This window comes from Akebia trifoliata, chromosome 11 (assembly GCF_017979445.1).
Source record: "Akebia trifoliata isolate Shusen 1 chromosome 11, ASM1797944v1, whole genome shotgun sequence".
Lineage (NCBI taxonomy): Eukaryota > Viridiplantae > Streptophyta > Magnoliopsida > Ranunculales > Lardizabalaceae > Akebia > Akebia trifoliata.
In genome coordinates, this window is record NC_141385.1 from 44884899 (window position 1) to 44905210 (window position 20312).

General features: G+C 33.3%; 1 protein-coding gene across 4 annotated transcripts; it reads right to left on the bottom strand.

Annotated features, from left to right (window-relative positions):
- Positions 1 to 5529: 5529 nt before the first annotated feature.
- Positions 5530 to 12719, bottom strand: LOC147392000 (homeobox-leucine zipper protein HDG2-like). 4 transcript variants are annotated; one of them, XM_086460003.1, is made up of 14 exons: positions 12471 to 12719; positions 12156 to 12288; positions 11802 to 12059; positions 10860 to 11071; positions 10640 to 10757; positions 10255 to 10443; positions 9727 to 10146; positions 9504 to 9605; positions 8972 to 9172; positions 8688 to 8859; positions 8312 to 8586; positions 6866 to 6961; positions 6381 to 6767; positions 5530 to 5881 (listed from the first exon to the last, which is right to left on the bottom strand). In XM_086460003.1, the coding sequence occupies exons 3-13, from the start codon at positions 11904 to 11906 to the stop codon at positions 6402 to 6404; spliced, it is 2256 nt and encodes a 751-aa protein (XP_086316129.1). In that variant the 5' UTR covers positions 11907 to 12059; positions 12156 to 12288; positions 12471 to 12719; the 3' UTR covers positions 5530 to 5881; positions 6381 to 6401. The 4 variants fall into 4 exon arrangements, with proteins under 4 accessions (XP_086316129.1, XP_086316128.1, XP_086316130.1 ...); XM_086460002.1 differs by having other exon boundaries at positions 11802 to 12288; XM_086460004.1 differs by having other exon boundaries at positions 11802 to 12288; positions 12413 to 12719.
- Between the last annotated feature and the right edge of the window lie 7593 nt (positions 12720 to 20312).

Consider the following 20312-nt stretch of genomic DNA (forward strand, 5'->3'; position numbering starts at 1 on the left):
TTTTTTGATTGCCGAGATGTGATGCCAGATTAGAAAACCATGAATGGCATGCCATGCAGTAATTCATATTTAATGATCTGAAAGTGAGTTGAGAAATTATTTAAAAAACTGCATTCACGGATCCAATTAATTCAAATATCATCAAGGGCTAATTGATTCGCAATAGAAAAGGATAGAGTGTTGATCATAAGCTTTTTTGATATGCATTTTTTTTTGCATAGAAAATCCTTGGAACCGAGGAAAGATTGAAATTTTCTTACTAATTCATGTGCTAGAAGAATACTATATGAGATGCGAAGACCTTTAATAAATGCAGATTGTGCAGGACCCACAATAGAACCGATGCATCTTGATAGTCTATTTGTTGTGATCTTTGTAATTACTTTGTACACAAAGTTACAAAGAGAAATTGCCATAAACATAAGTAACACGCTTCTTCTTTAGGAATAAGAGCTATAAGAGTTGAATTTACCTTCTTAAGCAATTTTCCTCGGAGAAAATTTTAATATTGTGTTGCATACATTATCACCAACAATGCTCCAAAATTTAGTAAAATCAGAATCATTCAATTTGGAAACAGCGCCTGTGAGTGAGAAGACCTATTCGATGCACTCAGATGGAATAAATACATCAGGGCCAAGATATTTATTTTTTAGGAGTGTCAAAATCAACACTAAGAGGCTTACTGTTGGGATGATAACATTTATATCCTTGATTGTTTAATACTAATTTGCTACATCAATAATTAAGAAACTTGACTGGAAGTTAACCTAATAAAAGTACTCTTGTAGATAATGGAATATATCAATACAGTACTTTAACTTTTTTTTTTTTGACAAAAACTTATATAAAAAAAATGCTTTCTAAACATCCACCAAGCACAACATTAACTAATTTTGGAGTTGAAAGTACATTCACTGGTGCATGGGATCATTTTCTGTATCTCAGCCCTCCTTCGAGTGTTCCTTTTATATTTATATTTCTTGTTTAAAATACTTATCATTTAATTTGTTGGGAAGAAAAAACTTTGACTAAAATATTGCAGATTTCCAACTATCTCATATCCAAATCATATTTATAATCTCATCCCAATCTCCTTTTGTGCATTGTGAGTCCAACTATCCATGAATTATTTCCCTCCCAATGAGCACACCAAAGGTGCACCTAATTTCTTATCGCTGCCTCTTTTTTTTATTCCATCATGGGCTTCAAATGACTTTTTTCTCTTATAAAAAAGTCAATTCGAGATTTCACAGAATCCTGGATCGACCAATCACATGAATCGATGTGTACCAAGAGGTCCCCAATTTACGAACTACCTCGCAAGGCTTCGTGCGATTGCTCATGTGAGATTTTGTGAAATCATGGATTGGCTTTCCTGTGTGAGCAAAAAATCTCCTGCTTCAAATGCACCCAAGATTTTTATAAATCGACAAATTTCCCAAAACATGATCAACTTTTGACGAAATTTCCATTTTGGCTAACTATTCATTTTAATCCCCAAAACATGAAGAGCAATTGCAGGTTTTTCAAAGTGACTATCTCGTTAGTTTAAAGTAGTAAGATCGCTGATTTGTTTCTTTGGAAATGACAGTCTCGTTAGTTATAAAAGGACGATCTCACAAGTTTGCAGCAATCTCGCTACTTTAAACAAGCAAGATCGTCACTTTGAAAAATCTACGATCTCCCTTTTTACATTTTGGGAATAAAAATAACAAAGAGCCGAAATTGGCATTTTTTCATATTCAACTCCTGAAAATGGCAATTTACTCTTATAAATATCACAAGGTATATTTATGAATACCCTTGGGTATGAATCATATGAAAGAAGATTAGCGGAGTTCAACCTAAATCCAGAGAGTATGTGTAAGATAATTTAGAATATTAAAAGAGAATCATTTCCATATAACTTTTCTTGTAAGATCTCATTGTAGAATTAAAGAAAAGTGGTAAAGTGATTTGAAATAGCATTTGAACGAGCACTACTCAAAGACAAAGTGTGCAGAAAACCATACATGCTTTTTCTTGCGATATGAATTATATGCATGCACTTCAGGAAAAACGGTTCTCTTCACACAGTACTATACTTTGAGTGTTATCTCGAGTCAATATAGCTAGGCACTAGAATTTAATAGTGGGGTTAACCATTCTTTCTTCACACACACACACACACACAACCACACACACACACACACACACACGAATACAAAGTTATTTGCTAACCAACAAGGTAGATTTTAAAACATATTGCATAAAAATATAAAAGAATAAAACCCACATGAATTCCAACCATACAAACCATAGTTCTAATTAATATCCCATAAATTCATGAACCCTAACTTAAACCTAAACCCTACCCTTCAACCCTATAATCTCAATCCATGATCCTAAAACTCATAAAACTCTATAGCCCTCCTGAGCCTTCCTCCTTCATCTGGGCTTGAAACAAATAATGTAGCGTATGCAAAGAAGATATTTAAAAAGGTGAAGTTGCCATAATCCTAAACTTTAAACCTAATCCTAAACCTAACCCAAAACCTGAACTTAACCCTAAACCCTAACCATAATCCTTCGACCCTAAAACCACATAAACTCTTAACCGTTATGCCTAACTATAAAATTCTACTCCTAAACCCTATAATTCCTACCTTTAAACCCCAAATCGGTAAATAGTCTATGTTCATAAATAAATTATCAAATTAGTTATCATCTCACCAAAGATGAAAATACTTACCAAATCGATTCAAAATATGTCCCAAACACGAATAATTACCGAATAGGTCGAAAGTCATTTCAAGCAAAGCAATTACTAAATTGACTCAAGATTCATTCCAAGCACAAATAAATACGGTAATTATTTATAAGCCCTAAAAACCTAATCCCAAATGAACAAACCCACTAAAAATCATCACAAACCCACTCAAGCAAACTCAAACCCATTTATGAATAAAAATTAAAATGCATTTATCAGTAATTATCTAACACATGTCATGATATGTCAATACACATCAAGTGATTTGTGCCATGCATATCAGTAAACTAAAAATCATCGCAGATCATGTGAACAAACAAATGATCTAAAAATAATCAGAGATTATGCGAACAAACACATGATTTATCACAGATAAATACCATAGTTCACTAATTCAAACCCATATCACTAATTGCATTTGTTAATAAACTAACACATGATCTAGCACTGACTTTTTGATCTGATATCAGTAAACTAAACATGTCTAAGCACAGATATGTGAACTATGGTCACCGATTTAACAAACCATAACATTAATCACAGATAATAGAATTAGTAGAGTAAACTAACACATGATTCAACAAATCCACCAGGAAGCTGACACATGATTTAGCCCAGATCATGTGATCTACGCTAAACCTCGTTTGATAAAAATCATGTTGGATCAGTATCTAAACTAATTTTATTAACCAAAATATATAATTGATATACACGATATATTACACAATACATATAATGTAATGTACATACTTGGGTTGTTATTGTGATCCATAATGTTTGGTCTATGTAAATTCATCTAATCATAGTCTGAATTTTTAAAAAAGACTATCCAAATCTTGAATTGTAGGACTAGCTAGATCAAATTAGATTTCAGAATATGATTAGATGAATTCTCATCCCTAAAACGAGACCAAATATTCCTTAATCTCAATTATTGCGCATTGGAAGATTGGAAGATCATAAAGGTAGACAGTGAGATCATCATTGTTTATCAGCTAATACAACATAATTTTCTAGAGGTTATAGCAACCATGTATATTTCTTGCTTCAAGTGAAATGATGCGGCTCCAAAGCTGTCTTCTTAGGATCAATCTAGACCGTTCAATTTCCTGTGCACCACTTGTAGGTGTCATAGGGTATCATGTTGATTGGGCAACCTTAACCGTCTGATCAATAACCACTACATTTCTAACCAAGTCAATACATAATTTTTCTATTTTAATCTTGGAAATCGTTGAAAATATTTCTATTCTGGTCTTTGTAACGAAATATAGTAAGAGTATTTTAAACTTTTGAATCAATGGGGAGAATCTTTGAAAGGATATAACCCAAATAATCCTAACCGAACATTCTCTCCCATGATCTTATATAATACCTAAGAAAACCCTACCTAATCTAATGTTAAACAAAAAGAAGAATGAGATCAACACCTTTCATGCGTTGGAAGCTCTACCAATCTTTTTGCTCAGTCTTGCCATTGTAAACTTCATATGAAGACAGGTATTTAAAATTTTTATTAACTTTTTAAACTAACAATTGTTAACTTTAGGTTTCCCTCATGTTTTGCCTCCCAAATCCTGATAGGGTGTCTGGATTTAACATGGATATATGGGTTTAGTGTATTTAAATAAGATTGAATAAGGCAAAGGCTTCCTGATTTTCACCCTAATATTGGGATACGGGGTATGTAGATGGAATTTTTGTTTTGGTTAATTTCTTCTAAGTTAACAATACAATAGTCCAAATTAACACTCCATATGCTGCACATGACCCCAATACAGGCAGTTATGTTAGGGACCATAGAAGGTCATGGTTTACAACCATGTTTGGGGTGATTTAAGCATACTTCTCTGGGCTGAGGTAAATATCTATTTGACATATATATATATATATATATATATATATATATATATATATATATATATATATCTGCTTTTTCAAACTGATGAAATACTTGACTATGTTCTTCTGAGAGAGATTAGTGTAAAATAACCTAAAAACTGTCTCCAACTTCTTGAAAAATCACTCGATCTTTCTCCGAAACTCATCATCATTGCGTTTAACCCTTTATTTATTTGGCAAAATCATGTAGGGAAAAAATTATTTATTTTCTTATCGTGGATTTAAAGATGAAAAAGAAAATAGTAATTGGTCAAATCATGGAGAGAACAAGCAACTTTTTGAAGATGAAAGATTTTGTTGAAAAAGATGGAAGGGTTTTAGAGGTTGTAGTATTTCGTTCAATATTATGTTAGCTTCTAAGATAGGACCATAGTCAAGGCCTCAAGGGGTATGTTATTAGTTTGAAGAAAATGAATATATCAAACATTCACAGAAACTTGGAAGGGTATGTTTGAATTCCCTTCTGTATGACTGTTTGGCTTTGAAGAGATGAGGTCATTGTTGAAGGTAGATGACGTTATGGTCAATCAAGACTTAAGACAGTGGTACAATTTTTAAATTGGGTCAATGTTTAACCATAAATGGCCTAATTGGTAGGCCCTTCAAAAGATTGTGATATATCAAACATTCACAGAAACTTGGAGGGGCATGTTTGAAGTCCCTTCTGTTTGACTCTTTGTCTTGGAAGAGATGTGGTCATGGTTGAAGGTAGATGACGTTATGGTCAATCAAGACTTTGACAGTGGTACAAGCTCTCAAATGGGTCATTGTTTAACCATAAATGACCTAGTAGTGGGACCTTCAAAAGATTATGATCCATTATTAGTTTGCTAAACCACAACTACGGTATGGAAATAACACACACAAGCAAGTCATTTCAAACATCAACAACCATTTCATTCCAATATTCCAAGTCATAAAGCCAATGTTTGAAATCTAAAAATACTCTTAACAGAACAAAGGAGAGGAGATTGAAACAAAACCCTAACCCTAGAAAAAAAAAACACAAGGTGGGGGGAGTTCAAGCTATCAAAGAAAGTCAATACCCGAACCACAACCCTCCTGCAGCTGCAGCAAGGACCGTAAAAGGTGCGCTCTTGACTTCTTACCTTCTTTTCTTTTTTACTACCCAAATCTCCTTCCCTCTTCGTTTCTTTCTTTCTTTGTTGATTTTGTTCCTTCCTCTCTTTTATTCATTTATTACTATCATTATTATTATTATTATTCCTGCAATAAATATAAAAAGAAGTCAGAAAAAAAAATCACCAACAACAAGAGGAGGATATTGATAGAAAGTCCTATTAATGCATAAAATGTATGTAATGTGAGGAGATTCATGGAGATTTCCCTTTCTTTTGTTCCTTTAATGCTTCTTCTAGGTGGGTAGGTTTTTGTTGGAAAAGATCACTTAGGAGTGCAGTTGAAGGAGAACTATTAAACCCTAAAAGAGTTTCTTTTTAGCTCTAAATTCAGTCCTCCATTGTAAATTTAAGTTTTAAAGCCTGAAATCAGTAAACATTAAACCCAACTCTATTCCTCAACCCTTCTAGTTGATAAACTTGACAAACTTATAAGAGAACAGAACCTAAAGTAGGAAAACCATAATTCTTCCACAACATATAAATAAATAAAGAGTGACTTTGAATCAACGAGAACTGCATAGAACAATAGAACTCTAGTACTAATGGCTCATTTTTTAAATTTTTTTTTAATAACTTTGGCTCACCTTTATTTTAGGCCTTTTGCTTCATGCATTGTTGCATGAAAACACGGCCTTGATCCTCTGAATGGTGCAAGAAATGAGATTGTTAACTGTTGCCACTGCTCCCATATCGATTTTTGCCGTTGGACAGGGATCAATCAAGACCTGAAATGATGCTGTCAGCACAGTTCCACCACGTTCACCACCCTCAATGATCCCACCTCCATGAGTTGTCGGCCCAGGGAATATGGCAAATCCTGAGGGCAGGACGGCTACACAGTCTGGGTTATCCCCAGTTATAATCACATTCATTGCAGCAGCATCAAGAGGAGCGTAAATCACATAATATCCATTCGATTCCATGAAGGTCTCTTGTATTATCAGCATGTTTACTTGGCTTGAGTTTGCACTCTACAATCATGATATCAATGATAAGTTTAATATCTGACTTAGCTCAATACATATTATTTTCAGTTGCACAAACAAAAAAAACCTTATCTTCAACTTACATTCACCCGTAAAACAGAAACAGAGTTGGCACGATCACGACCATTAGCAATGTGAGCAATTTCCTGAACGAGTCCCACATTTGATAAAATGTCCCACTGTCACATGGTAGCACATGATGGGATAATGATTAAGAAACAGAATCTCAAATAATATTCAGCGCAGGGTTTTTACTTGAACATTATAAGGTGGGGCTTGAAATGACATTAATCAACTTGTGCTCGGAGTGGTTATAGGTACATAAATGCATGTGTAAGAATCTGGAATTTCACATGTTTGAGCAGACAAGTAGCTTTGGAATTTATTTATATATGGGGAATGCTAATGTCAAAGTCTTGCATGAACATCTAAGCGTCACTCACAATCATGTTTCTTCCATAAATATCTTTGAAAAGGATTTTTATTTTGTTAATTTTAGTATAACAAAGAAAGGATCATTGCTAAATGGTATTTTTTTTTTAATATAACCAAGTCATAAAAAGTTGTACAAAAATGTCCTTTTACAGCCACATATCCTTATTTTTTTTGTCCTAAGACAATTGGAACTCTTTGTGAGGGGTATCTATGAAAAAACATGTTTGCGGGAGATGATAACATTCCGAAGGAAGTGATTAATCACTAGGAGTGAGTACTTGTGAATATAAAGATTGCACACATAATAAATAAAAGAATATTCAAATGCATATATTTAAATAACCTATATTAGTGCATAAACTACAGACAATATTATTACTATAAGTAGTAGAATACGTGTAAGCACAGTACCAACGACGTGAAATCCTTGGACAAATTTGCTAAACACTAACCTTATACCTATTAAAAAAAAAGAAAGCCTTCAACACAGTTAACCATTTGGCATGCTTTCAAGAGCCAACTGTAGTATATGAATGTAAAGATTACATCCCTAACAAGCAAAAGAATGTTAGGATGTTTGTAAGCTATTAAACAGGAATGAACATAATATTGTTGGCATATGAATATAAAAATTACATGCATCATTAGAAAAATAAATATTAGAACATTTATAGGCAATTTGACATTCATACACTTCATGTAGCCAACTGTTAGTACATGAATATAACTAATACGCACTAAATTAGTAACAGAAAATTATCAAATAACATAACCAACTGCCATTACCTTAATGTTGAGATTACATGCCTAAGTTTTTTGCATATTATATTACTGCCCAAGTTAGAAAATTAATATTACATATATGATAAAGGCCCTAACCTAGATCATAAATATTTAATATTTAGGCACAACCAATTCTATGGTTTTGTATTAAAAAATTGAATGAGGTATATCATCCACAAAATTAAGATTAAAATCAGATCCTTTAGTGATGATTAACTAACATTTTTCATGAAAATTTGAGATTTCTATGTCATTCATTTGTGTCCAATTTGCAATATTAAAAGAGTTGACTCAATAATTTGAAAATTTACCTCACTTCTGGTGTTATGTTCTCTCACATAATCAAAAACTCTTGCTGGTGGGACTGGAAGCCAGAATGAAATGGTTCCACAGAGCACAACACCAGTAGGTCTGCCTGGATTATCTATGCACGTTCTACTCATGATTCTTATCTCTTCATCCCCACCTCCAGATACTGGACTCCATATAGGAGCAATAGAAGCACCTGCACCAGAATAATAGCTCATAACCATCCTTTCTGCTAGCTTGAGGAGACTCCTCCTCCCTTCCTGACTTAGTATCATCCCTATAAAATAACAAGAAAACAAAGTTGTTAGAAAAAAAAAACTAACAAATAAAACATAATTAGGTAACAAACAATAATGGGATGTATAATGTGTTCATTACCACCAACTTCCGATGGGTGGTTCAGAGCCATCACATTTGCTAGTCGTTGACACTGTCGTTCTAAGATAGAAACCCAACGCTTTGCGCCAAATGCAAGGCTGGAGTTAACAAGAGATTTGCATATATCATGAACACCTCTATCATCAGCGTCAACATGTTCCACCCATATAACCTAATAAATTTACAACAACACGGCAATTACTCAAGTAATTTTTCCTTCTGATACATATGTAAACTTAGAAATTATAGTATGAGTTATCATCTAATTGAAAACACTAATTAACCTTTGAGTATCCACTTGGCATTTCTTGGATTACACAACCCGATGGCCTTCTTCGATATCTCGATCCTGGGCCAGAGCCTAAAAGGTCCAAGGAAGCATCAACCACTGCCCAAATCCCATGGGCATGCTGTTTACAGTACCGAAGGAACACGCTCTCACGAGTTGGAACAAGAGGGGTAGAGATTTGAAATTCTGCTGTCATCTGAAATTATAAGATCATTTTTAGAAGAAAGTGTTGATAAGGTTAAAATCATTCTTTACCAAATTATGAACTTAAAATCACAACGTGAAAAAAGCCTAAGTTTGACTGTCCAACGCCATCAAATTTCATAAAATTTGACGGACTAAGGCATCAAAATTTTTACCATTAAATTAATGGAAGATGGGAGAAATTTGATGGGGATCATCAATAATTTCAACGGCCATAGGCTGTCAAAATTCACTTTCTAAAATTTGTGGGCTTTGGCCCATCCAATTTTCTTGTCAAAATTTTCAGTTTTCACATAGTGAATGTTAGGGCAATTGTACAATACCACTTGCAAGGCTCCATCGTAGTTTCCTGCAATGCCTGTTGATAAGACATCTAATGTCGTGGCTCTTGCAACAATCCCACAAAACATATTCAACCACTGATTCTGATAATAACAAAAAAGTTAAAAAAAAAAAGAAAAAAAGAAAAAGAAAGTAAAGCTAGTTATTTCTGTCTCTTGGTAATCATATTATTAAAAATTTATAACTTAGAGAAATTGTAATTACCACATTCATAAGAATCTCAACAAGGTTGAGGTGATTCATGATGACAATAGCTGTTTGTCGAGAAGCTTCGGATTTCAACCCAATGTGTCTTTGCCCAGTTCTTCTCGGGAATGTTCTAAAGTATTCTTCTTGACTTAGATGATCAGTAACATTATCCATGCCCATTGTCCACAAGGGTTCCCCAACTTGGGCCATTCTATATAATTCTTCCATGGCTACAACGGCAAGATCAACGACCATAGGTTTTTCAACCTCATTAGTTGCGGAGATTGGCCTAAGAAAATGACCACCAGCTCCCACCATGTCCCTCCCGAAGTTTCCAACCCCAAGTTCAAGTGAACGTGGAGCCATAGGTGGAAGACCGTAAGGGAGGATCGGCTTGCCAGCATATCTTGTTGCTATTGCTGACATCCTGTCAATCTACAAATGAAGTAAAACAGTAATCTGATTCAGGTTATCAATGTACAATCATCTCAAAGAACAATAAGAAGAAGACAATTTTCTCTCCCTCAATCCTCTCTTGGTTACCTCTTCTCTTAATTTTGCATTTTCGATCGTCAAATTGTGTTCATCCAGAGACATCTCTGCTATAGTAGTTGGGCCTCCGCAGGTGGGACATGAAGTGCGTGCAATGGAATCTTTGTATCTCATGTTCTCAAGTAGAAGCTTCTCATTTTCAACACGCAATTGTGAGTTCTCACTGCGCTCTTGGTAATTCTGTGAGGGAAACAAAGTGAGGTTATACATCAAAGCCTTAGATGGTCCATTGGTCTAAGAATTTCAAGTAGTTCAAAAGGATGTGCTTTGTAGACTTTTTAAAAAAAAAAAAAATTCTGAGAAGCTGTTTAAAGGATTTTGCTTCTTTGCAGAACAAGCCTTCACCGATCAACAAAAAAGGAGTTTTGCGTTTTACCTTCATTTGGGTACGCTTGTTCTGGAACCAGAACTTAATCTGTAAGGGTTCTAACCCTAACGCCTGGCTTAGCTCTTTCCTTTGCTTATCATCGGGATGTGCACACTCTTTGAAAAAACTGAAATAATCAAATAGAAGAACAAATAATCACAAGACGTTAGAATCAAAATGTTAGTATGAATTAACTTCCTCATTTTTAGTCAACATATCAGATTCTTACGCCTCCATCTCAAGGATTTGATGTTGGGTATGGCGATGATAGCGCTTTCTTTGCGGCTGCTGGTTAGGACCTTGATCATCACCAGAGGCCCCTTCTTGGTTGTCGCTCCCTGACTTACTATCAACTTCTTCGTCTCCATTCGTCTCCATTTCGTTTTCTGCAGAGTTCTGAATCATCTCCAGCTGGTTTTGCTGTTCCTCCATTAGGTTTTGCTGTAACATACCATAGATCTTTAATATTCTGAAGCTTGGGTTTTTAAATCAACAATAGAAAGAATATTGCAATGTTAAATTCATAGAAGTGGAAGAAATAAATTAAAAGAGGGTAGAAATCAAAGAAACAAAAAACCCATCTTGTTAAGATTAGAAGAAAATAAAACAAAAAAGAAAGATGAAATATATTTACATGAGAAAAGTAGTCGCTCTCAGTCTCTCAAGCACACAATCTCTCAGAGAAGACCAACTCTGAAATCTATGAGAATGAAAGGAACTGAGACCCCTATTATATAGATGAGAAAGAGGAGGCCCACTGTCTCGTTTGTATAAGAGTATGAGTCAGATTCTTGTCGTTTTTTCTCTTGATTCTCTTACTTGATGACTCATAGTCTATCCATTTTCTCTCTCTAAATCCCTCCTAATACGCGTTTTGCAGATATCGAGAAGGATTTAGCCTGAGCCGGCTACAAACCACTGGTTTGAATTCAAATCCAATATCTATAACATTGTAACGCTCTGATGGATTCCAATGTAGAGAGGGAAAAAATAGAGGGAAATTAAAAATCCCTAATTTCTCATTTAACTGATGTACCCTTTCAACCCTTAACAGCTCCATCAAAATGAAAACTAGTAAGGAGAAGCACATAGAAGAAAAAATAAAAAACCCCATAAGTCCATTAAACCACAAATTAGAGAGAGAGAGAGATAGAAAGTCAGAAGCGCTGACCTGGCAGAGCGGAAACCTTGAAGATGACCCAAATTCTACGACCCTTCCGTTCCTTCCCATAATCGGCGGCATGTTTCTTGCCGGAATCATCATTCCCGACGGCATCTTTCACTCTACACAAAACCCTAAAGACTCTCTTTATTACTCTCCGACAGCTCTCCTCTCTTGACTTACTCTTTTTTGAGGTTTATATTTGGTTTTTTGTTTCTTAAATTGACTCTTGAGTGGTGTTTCTTAGTGGATTCTGTGCCTGTTTATCTGTACAAAGTTAATTTGTATTATTATTACAATTACAAGTAATGAAGGGTCAGATATGATTTTCAAATGGGGGAAGGTCTGAACATAAAACCCTACCTGTCTTACGTTCCTAAACATGAGAAAGGAAGGTAAATAGTAGGAAAAGAGTTGACAAACGTTGAAAATAAAAAGAAAATATCTCCTAAGAAGATCTCAGAGAATCTAACTTCACGCCCCATCTCTCCTCTATCTGCAAAAAATGAAAAAAATAAAAATAAATAAAATAAATAAGACAAAAACAAAAGGCAAGGGAGAGATCAAACGGAAAACTATCTTACTACATTGATTCAGAGGATTAATAAAAAAAAAAAAACCTTGTATGCAAACTTTGATTAAAAAGCAAAAGAACCTCCGTGAAGAGATGAGTCAGACCTGAAAATGTTTTCAGGTGAAGAGTGATCTCACTTCTGAGTCAGTTTTGGCTGAGATTTAGCTTATGCGCTGCCGAAAAAGAGACAGAAAGGTTGAGATGGGGATGAGAGACAGCAAGAGAGACGAAGAAATAGAGAAATTTTGGAGAAGGTGAGAAGGGAAGTGGAAAGGGAAATAGGTGGAAATGTGGCTGCGAGGAGTAATGAAGAGCGTATACAGACGGTGCAATAGCATTAATGGAGAAAGGAGTAATTGCAGGAGAGAGAGAGAGAGAAGATGATCAGATCTTTAATTTTCCTCAAGAAGTAATGTGAAATGAATTGCAGCTACCAAACTCCACATTTTTTTTTAATTTTATTATTTTTATTAATTTCATATATTATATGTACATTAAGCTATGAAATCTTCTATATGTTTCTTTTTGAGACATTTACGAAAACATGATCAACTTTTGAAGAGTTTACGATTCTGGCTTATTGTTCATTTTAATTACCAAACATGAATAATAACGAATTTGGAGGTTTTAAAGTGGTTATATCACAGGTTTCAAGTGACAATTTTGCAGGTTTACAGTGTCTATCTTGTAGGTTTCACTATTTTTAGTGAGATAGTCACTTTAAAACCTCTGAATTCGTTACCATTCACATTTACGTAATTAAAATGAATAATGAGCCAAAATAGTAAATTCATCAAATTCAGCTCATGAAATGGTAATTCACCCTTTGCGGGATCACAAAAAAGAACAAAGAGAAAATACAAAACTTTCTAGAATTTTTTTTAATATTTTTATTCCTTTCATGTGGGAATATAAAACTTTATTTTTTTATTTTTTAAGAAAGAGATGAAGCTAAAAAATAATATGTTATATAGTCTTGTTTATATATTTCCTAACAAGAAAAACAAATGCAACTCATTATAAAACACAAATATGGGAGAGATATGGTAGTTTTAACAATTTATCAATGGAGATATCTATACCATGGGAATATATCATGCAAGTTCTACATGAAGATTTGTATTTTATATGCACGTATTAATTTCGTATCGAATAATTTATGTATGATTCGTATCTGTTAAGAAAGTTTTAGACAAAGATTCGTATAGTAATGGGCAATATTCCGTAATGAATAAACAATTTTGGTTACTAGTGATACATATTTACATAAATTTATTACAAAGATTTAAGTTGTAGTGTGTACCTATCAATGAAACATTTTTAGGCGCTAGAAATAAAAAATCGAGAGTCAATTTTCGACGCTACCATGGTCATTGCTTTGATCTTGGAAAATGGATTTTTGAATGTGAGCATCATGGATGCATTCTAAGAGGTAGTGGGGGGTGAAATTTTAAAGGCTACTAGCTAGTTGGTTCTTCAGAGAAGCTTCTAATAATATGGCTTATTTGTTGGCAAATTTGATAGTCTCTATCAAGATTTCCTTGGAAAGTTCAACGTGTTTGGAGAGAAGGTATTGCAATAGCTGACGCCTTGGAAAATTATGAAGTTATGAGTTCATATTTTTCTCAACTCTCTTGTAATAACGGCCATTGAACTTCCAAATTTAAAATAAAAAATTAACAATGAAAAAAGTACATCTTTTCAAAATAACTTTTAGGATCTCATAAATTTTATGCTCTATGACAATGTGGTACCAAATCGTGTTCTTGGTGTCACTTGGATGCACGGTATGTATATATTTATTAGGTTTTAGCTAATTGAAAAAAAAATATTGGTATACCATTTTTGTTAGTTGGGCACGATCAATTTTGAATTCTACGAATCACAAATTTGAAGCACATGAGCCCGTATCTGTTAGGATGAATACAATTTTAATTATTTTTTTTTAAATTTGGGACAGAATATATAAGGAAATAAATAAAGAAGTAATTCTTATTGTATATCTAATTCATTTGTGAATAAAATCACAAAATTCTTGCAAACTAAAGAGAACAACATAATATCCAGTTACATAGAAAAAAAATTAATCTCGCAACATAGAACTGATGAGAGTGACATAATAATGGTTCACTTTTAAATAGTTTTTATTTGCATGAGTTTGATATGCTTCTGTAGTTGCATTTGGGTTATAGTTTTGTTTAGGTTTTTTTTTATTTTTTATTTTTATTTTTTTATTTTTATTTTTATTTTTATTTTATAGTAAGAGTCATTTTGGTGTGGGCCTGTTGAGATTCTCATTCAGCCCAGCCACACCTCTCTCTCTCTCTCTCTCTCTCTCAAATTTCCATTTAAAGACCTGAGTCACGCAGGCCTTGCATGGAAAAGGTCATTTATTACAATCATGCCACGCATGCACGTCTTTAAATGATTCTTTCCTTAACTGCAATATTCTCACCCTCACCACTCTGGATTTCCATCCTCAAGAGTAGGGCGTTACGCTGGGTAACTGGTATCGCCTCTTCCAATTTCCTAACCTCGATTGTATCAGTGGGTCCCACCGCATTAACACTTGGATTATTCTTCTTCTAAGCAAATTGACGTTATTTCCAAAATGGGTTTGTGGGTCAGCTAAAATATTTAATATGGGGACACTATACTGGGCCCAGTGTTTTAACCCATCCTATCTGGCTTACCTACCATACCAACCGTTGGATTTGAGTAGGTCGAATGAGTGTTTGCCATGTGGCACATCTGTGTGGGTCCCACTGACCTGAAAAGGAAGGATGACCTGTTGCTTCTTTCCTTAATAGTTGGTTTCCACCAACCTTTAATTTGGTCAATTTTTTGACTAATGTCAATGAGTTGACATTATTTGATGGTCTCCATCAAAATAACAGTTGAGATGAGCATCACTAGGAAGTGTGCACTAATCTTTAGGAAACGTGTGTATGGTGTTAAGATTAGAAAAATCCTTTCGTTGAGATAAATATAATATAATATAAGACTTCGAGAAACATTTTCCTTACTAACTTGGTAAAGCTTTGAAGGTTGGTTTTGCTCAAATGGATTACCACATTAGTAATCCAACACTACACCCCCTCTAAATTTCATCCAAAAATTTAAATTAAAAAATATATATGTCAAAAACAAGTATTTTAGGCTTGACCTAAGAATTTTAAAACGAATAATTATTGAACTTTTACCTAACGTCAAATTTTAAAATTAAAATTCAACGATGAAAAATAACTTTTTTTTGAAATATTCTATTTTCAAAGTTCATAGAATTTTATCCTTAACAACCCTAATGAGTTGAATAATGTTTTACGATGTCACAAGGCAAGCCCAAAAACCCTTAGTAAAGGTGAAATCCTTACTAATTTGGTAAGGCTAGTTAAATTCAAATACTTTGTTCTTAAGAAAATGTTTCTTTATGAGAAACATTTCCCTTACTAACTTAATACGATTTTAAATTTTACTAAGAGTTGTTCTGCTCAAATAGATTATTCATTAGCAATAGAACATCACAACCCTTTAAAGTTCATTGAAAAATTCAGATCCAATTTTTTTTTCAAAAAATAATTTCTCATAAGATTGACCCAAGGTTTTGAAAGTCCACAAATATTAAACTTTCACCTAACTCCAAAATTTAAAATTCAAAATTCAAACGCTATAAAATAATTTATTTTAAAAGTTTATAGAATTTTGTCCTCTACAATCCTGGAGTATAGGATCATGTTTTTTTTTTTTTTTTTTTTCACCAGGTGAGCGCAAAGAATCTTAGTAACCGTGAAAATCATTACTAACTTAGTAACGCTAGTCCAACTCTTTGTTTATTCGGAATGTATTCCTGTTGGACTCAGGAGTATGTACTCCTCTAGATATATTATTTAGTTTCAAAACGCAGGCTTTTACCCACTCTAGATCAACGGTGTCCACGATGAGGGATACGTCTTCCTAAGGCTCTAAATTATAACTTTGTCATTTTCTGCTCTCTTTAACGTTGACCCTAAATTCTTCCTTTATTTGGAATGTATCCCTGTCGGACTCAGGAGGATGTACTCCTTTAGATCTATAATTTAGTTATAAAACCTAGGCTTTTACCTACTCCAGATCAACGGTGTCCATGATGGGGAATATGTCTTCCTAGGGCATTAAATTATAGATTTGTTATTTTCTGCTCTCTTTAACGTTGACTTTGGATTTTTTCTTACGTCATTGTCAACCCATTACTTTTGGAAATGAAAATATTTAAAAAGAAAATCTTTCGTGATTAAAAGTGTTATGTAGGCCCCACATATTACAATCAAACGTCACACGTGGCGTATTAAATGATTCAGTCATCCATATCAGAAAAGATCTATTTTGAATGTTGATGTCGAAACTCTAATCTAAACTACAAAAGTCAGATTATTTGGACCAGACAGTCACAGCACATGTCTAAAGTCTAAACCAATCTTTACCCGATTGAAAAATTATTTGGTTCACAATACCAAATTATTGGTTTCGTCAAATTTAATTATTTGGTTCGTTGAACCCAATCAAAATTTGGTGGGTTGGTTCACTTGATTTTATAAACTCAATATAAATTGTATTACGAATTGATTCATTTCGTATCAATTCATGATTTGGACTAATAGCAACGAATTGAGACCTACTTTATTTTATTTTATATTTTTCATATTTTCTAATTTTACTATAATTTTTCTTCTATTTTTTTTTTAATCCGTTTTATTATTTTTCATTTTTTACCTTTTTAATCTTAATTTTTTTTAATAATACATCTTCAACTCTATTTGTTTCACTTTTACCCCTTTAATCCGAAAAAAATATCCACTCTAATTTATTATATTTTCTCTTTTACCTTTTTAATTTACTTTATTATTTTTCATATCTTATCCCTTTAATTTCATTTTTGAATAGTACCCTTTCCATTAAATTATAGTTTCTTAGGATCCATTATTTCATTTATTCTTCAACTCTCTTAATTTTATAATATTTTCTCTTTTATCCATTTAATCTACTTTATTATTTTTCACCCTTTAATTTCAAATTTTTTATAACATTTTTGTAGGTTAAACCTCTCATCAAGTTATAGTTTCATGTGATTAATTGATTTTTTTATTTTTCATCTTTTCTAATTTTACTATTTTTTCTTTTTTATCTCTTTAATTCACTTTATTATTTTTCATCTTTTACTATTTTAATCTCAATTTTTTTTAATAATACCTCTCCAACTCTATTATTTTTCACTTTTACCCTCTTAATCCGAAAGAAGATATCACCTCCTCTAAGTTTACTATATTTTCTTTTTTACCCTTTAGTTCACTTTATTATTTTTCATCTTTTACTTATTTAATCTCAATTTTTCTTTAATAATACCCCTTCCATCAAGTCATAGTGTTACTTGGGATCCATTTTATTTCATTTATTCTTTACCTTCTCTAATTTTACTATTTTCTCTTTTACCCTTTTAATGCATTTTATTATTATTCATATTTTATCCTTTTAATCTCAATTTTTTTTAAATAATAATAACTTACCAATTAACTTGATTTTTTTCACTTCTACCCCTTTAACCCGAGAGAGGGTGCGACACAGGTGAATTCTAGTAATCTAATAACATTGGACTACCAAAGCAACTTTTGACAAGGAATATAAGTGAAATTATCCATAGGATATGGGGTCAATATGGAATTATGCCAAATCATAGGGGGTCAAAAGTGTAATTTATCCTTGATTTAAGATCTTAACAGTAGAGTGACATTCGTTGAGATTGAAATTGAGTCCTCAATAAACCTGATTAGTATGTTATACCTCAACAAACGATTATTAAAGGAACATCTATCAAAGTTGGGAATGAATGTTATGTTGGATATGTTGGTGTAATATTCATTCAAAATACAAATGAGACATTTATGAAAAAGTGATCAACTTTTAACGAATTTATGATTTCAGCTCACTATTCATTTTAATTTTCAAAATGTGAACGGTAACAAAGGTGGAGGTTTTAAAGTTACTATTTTGTAGGTTTAAAGTGACGTGAAATAATGCACTTTAAACCAGTGAAGTAGTCACTTTAAAACCTTCAAATTCATTACCGTTTGTGTTTTGGTATTTAAAATGAATAGTGAATCGAAATAAAAAATTCTTAAAATTCAACTTAGGATATAGTAATTCACCCAAATAAAATTATAGAGAGGGAAATAAGAGATCCCCCCAAGGCAGAGCCTGGATTTTGCTCTTGTGGGGAGTAACTAAGAGTAAAAAAAATATTTTGTGAGGGCAACTAAGAGTAAATTTTTTTTTTGTGGGGCAATAGAGGAGGATTTGTTTATCTACCTCTAATTTCTATTGCAATAACCCATTACTGTATAAACTTTAAAAAGTCTTGTGGGGGCAAGTGCCCCCATTATAAATCCGCCGGTGGATCCACCGATCACATGAGCCCGCGTATTGAATGCATAGCTACCCTTGTTGGTTAAAAAATTACCCTTGCTTTGCTTGACATGACACATACTAGAGAGTCTGTGAGTAAAAACTCTGCAAGCAAGAGTTGGGTTCAGGTCAAACCAAGCTAAACCCCCAAATTGGAACCCTAAAGAGTGGGACAATTACTTTTGGGGTTTAAAATGGGAAGATGGCCACCCGAAAGGAAAACTAATAGAAAAGAAACATAATTCTTACCTGAAACAATGGGTGTGACAAAATCCATGAAGTCTTCAATAATACCATTTTTGAGGTGTAGGTCTACTAATACATGTTAGGTGATTCATAATGTCGGAAAACCACACTCTTTTCTCTCAATGTGCAAATCAATAGATATTCATCGACAGATAATATAACTATCGAATTAACGAAATCATAGCGAAAATAATAAAACAAATCCAACAAAACCAGTTGACAATGAGCGAAGAGGCCTAGGAACTTATAAGGAGAGAGACAAGGCAATGAGTGTTTGATGTGGGACTAAACTCAACAAACATTACAAAATTTCTCATTGGACAAAGTTGTAGGATACTACAAACATCAAGAGAAACACAACTCTTGGATTACAAATTATCTCCAGTAAATAAGTGAACTCTAGTAAACAACAATAAGTATACCCTAACCCCAAAGTGAATTGTAAGATCCCTCCAAAACTTGATCTTTTGGAATTTCTATCAATACCTTTGATCCATTGGATCAATCTTCATTAGTTCGGCAATACACTTCAAGATTTGAGTTAAAATGTGTAACTATCGAGCTTGAAGAACACCTCTAAAAGGGGATTGATTGTTATCTTCACATTGAACTGTTTTCCACATAAAAAATCGGGTTATTCTCATTAATATCATATTTTTATGTTCTAATGTAGATGAATATCTATGAATTTACACATAGTAGGAAAGGCATGTAGTTTCCCAACAACATATTCTGGAGGATTGGTGGGTAGGGAGGATATTCAAATTCCATGCAAGAGGGGCATTTTCTCTGTCTTACCTTATGTTTTGTTGGTGATACGTGATGTTCTTCTCGACAAATAATGTGTCTTCTACTAGCAATCTTAGGCAAGTGCTTGATGAATTTCATAGTATGTATGTCCTTCAAGTTAGTAATGGTAAGAGTCAGATTTTCTTTAGTGAATCTTGCTCTGATAAATCGGAAACTCTTGAAACTTAGAAATTTAAAGATCATGTTCCAATCAAATACCTGGGTTGGCCTCTGTTTTCGTCTTGTACGTCGCATTCATTGTGCCATCCTTTAGTTCAACATGTGCAGAAGAAAAAAAAAAAAAAAATCAGACAGACCAAGCAAATCTCCCTTAATCTTACTGTTGAGTGTATATTTTTCTGCACTCTTGGGTGTATCATACCTCAGTTAAGCCCTATGACCCTCTTATATTTATAGTTCTCCCCTTCTTCAACATATCGATCTTTTAGAGTAGTTAATTGGTTAGTTAACTACTC

Coding starts and splice junctions, on each gene's coding strand:
- LOC147392000 (XM_086460003.1), bottom strand. CDS start 11,906: ATGCCGTCGGGAATGATGATTCCGGCAAGAAACATGCCGCCGATTATG. Junction 10,444..10,639: donor ACAAGCGTACCCAAATGAAG/GTAAAACGCAAA, acceptor TTTCCCTCACAG/AATTACCAAGAGCGCAGTGA. Junction 10,147..10,254: donor ATGCAAAATTAAGAGAAGAG/GTAACCAAGAGA, acceptor CTTCATTTGTAG/ATTGACAGGATGTCAGCAAT.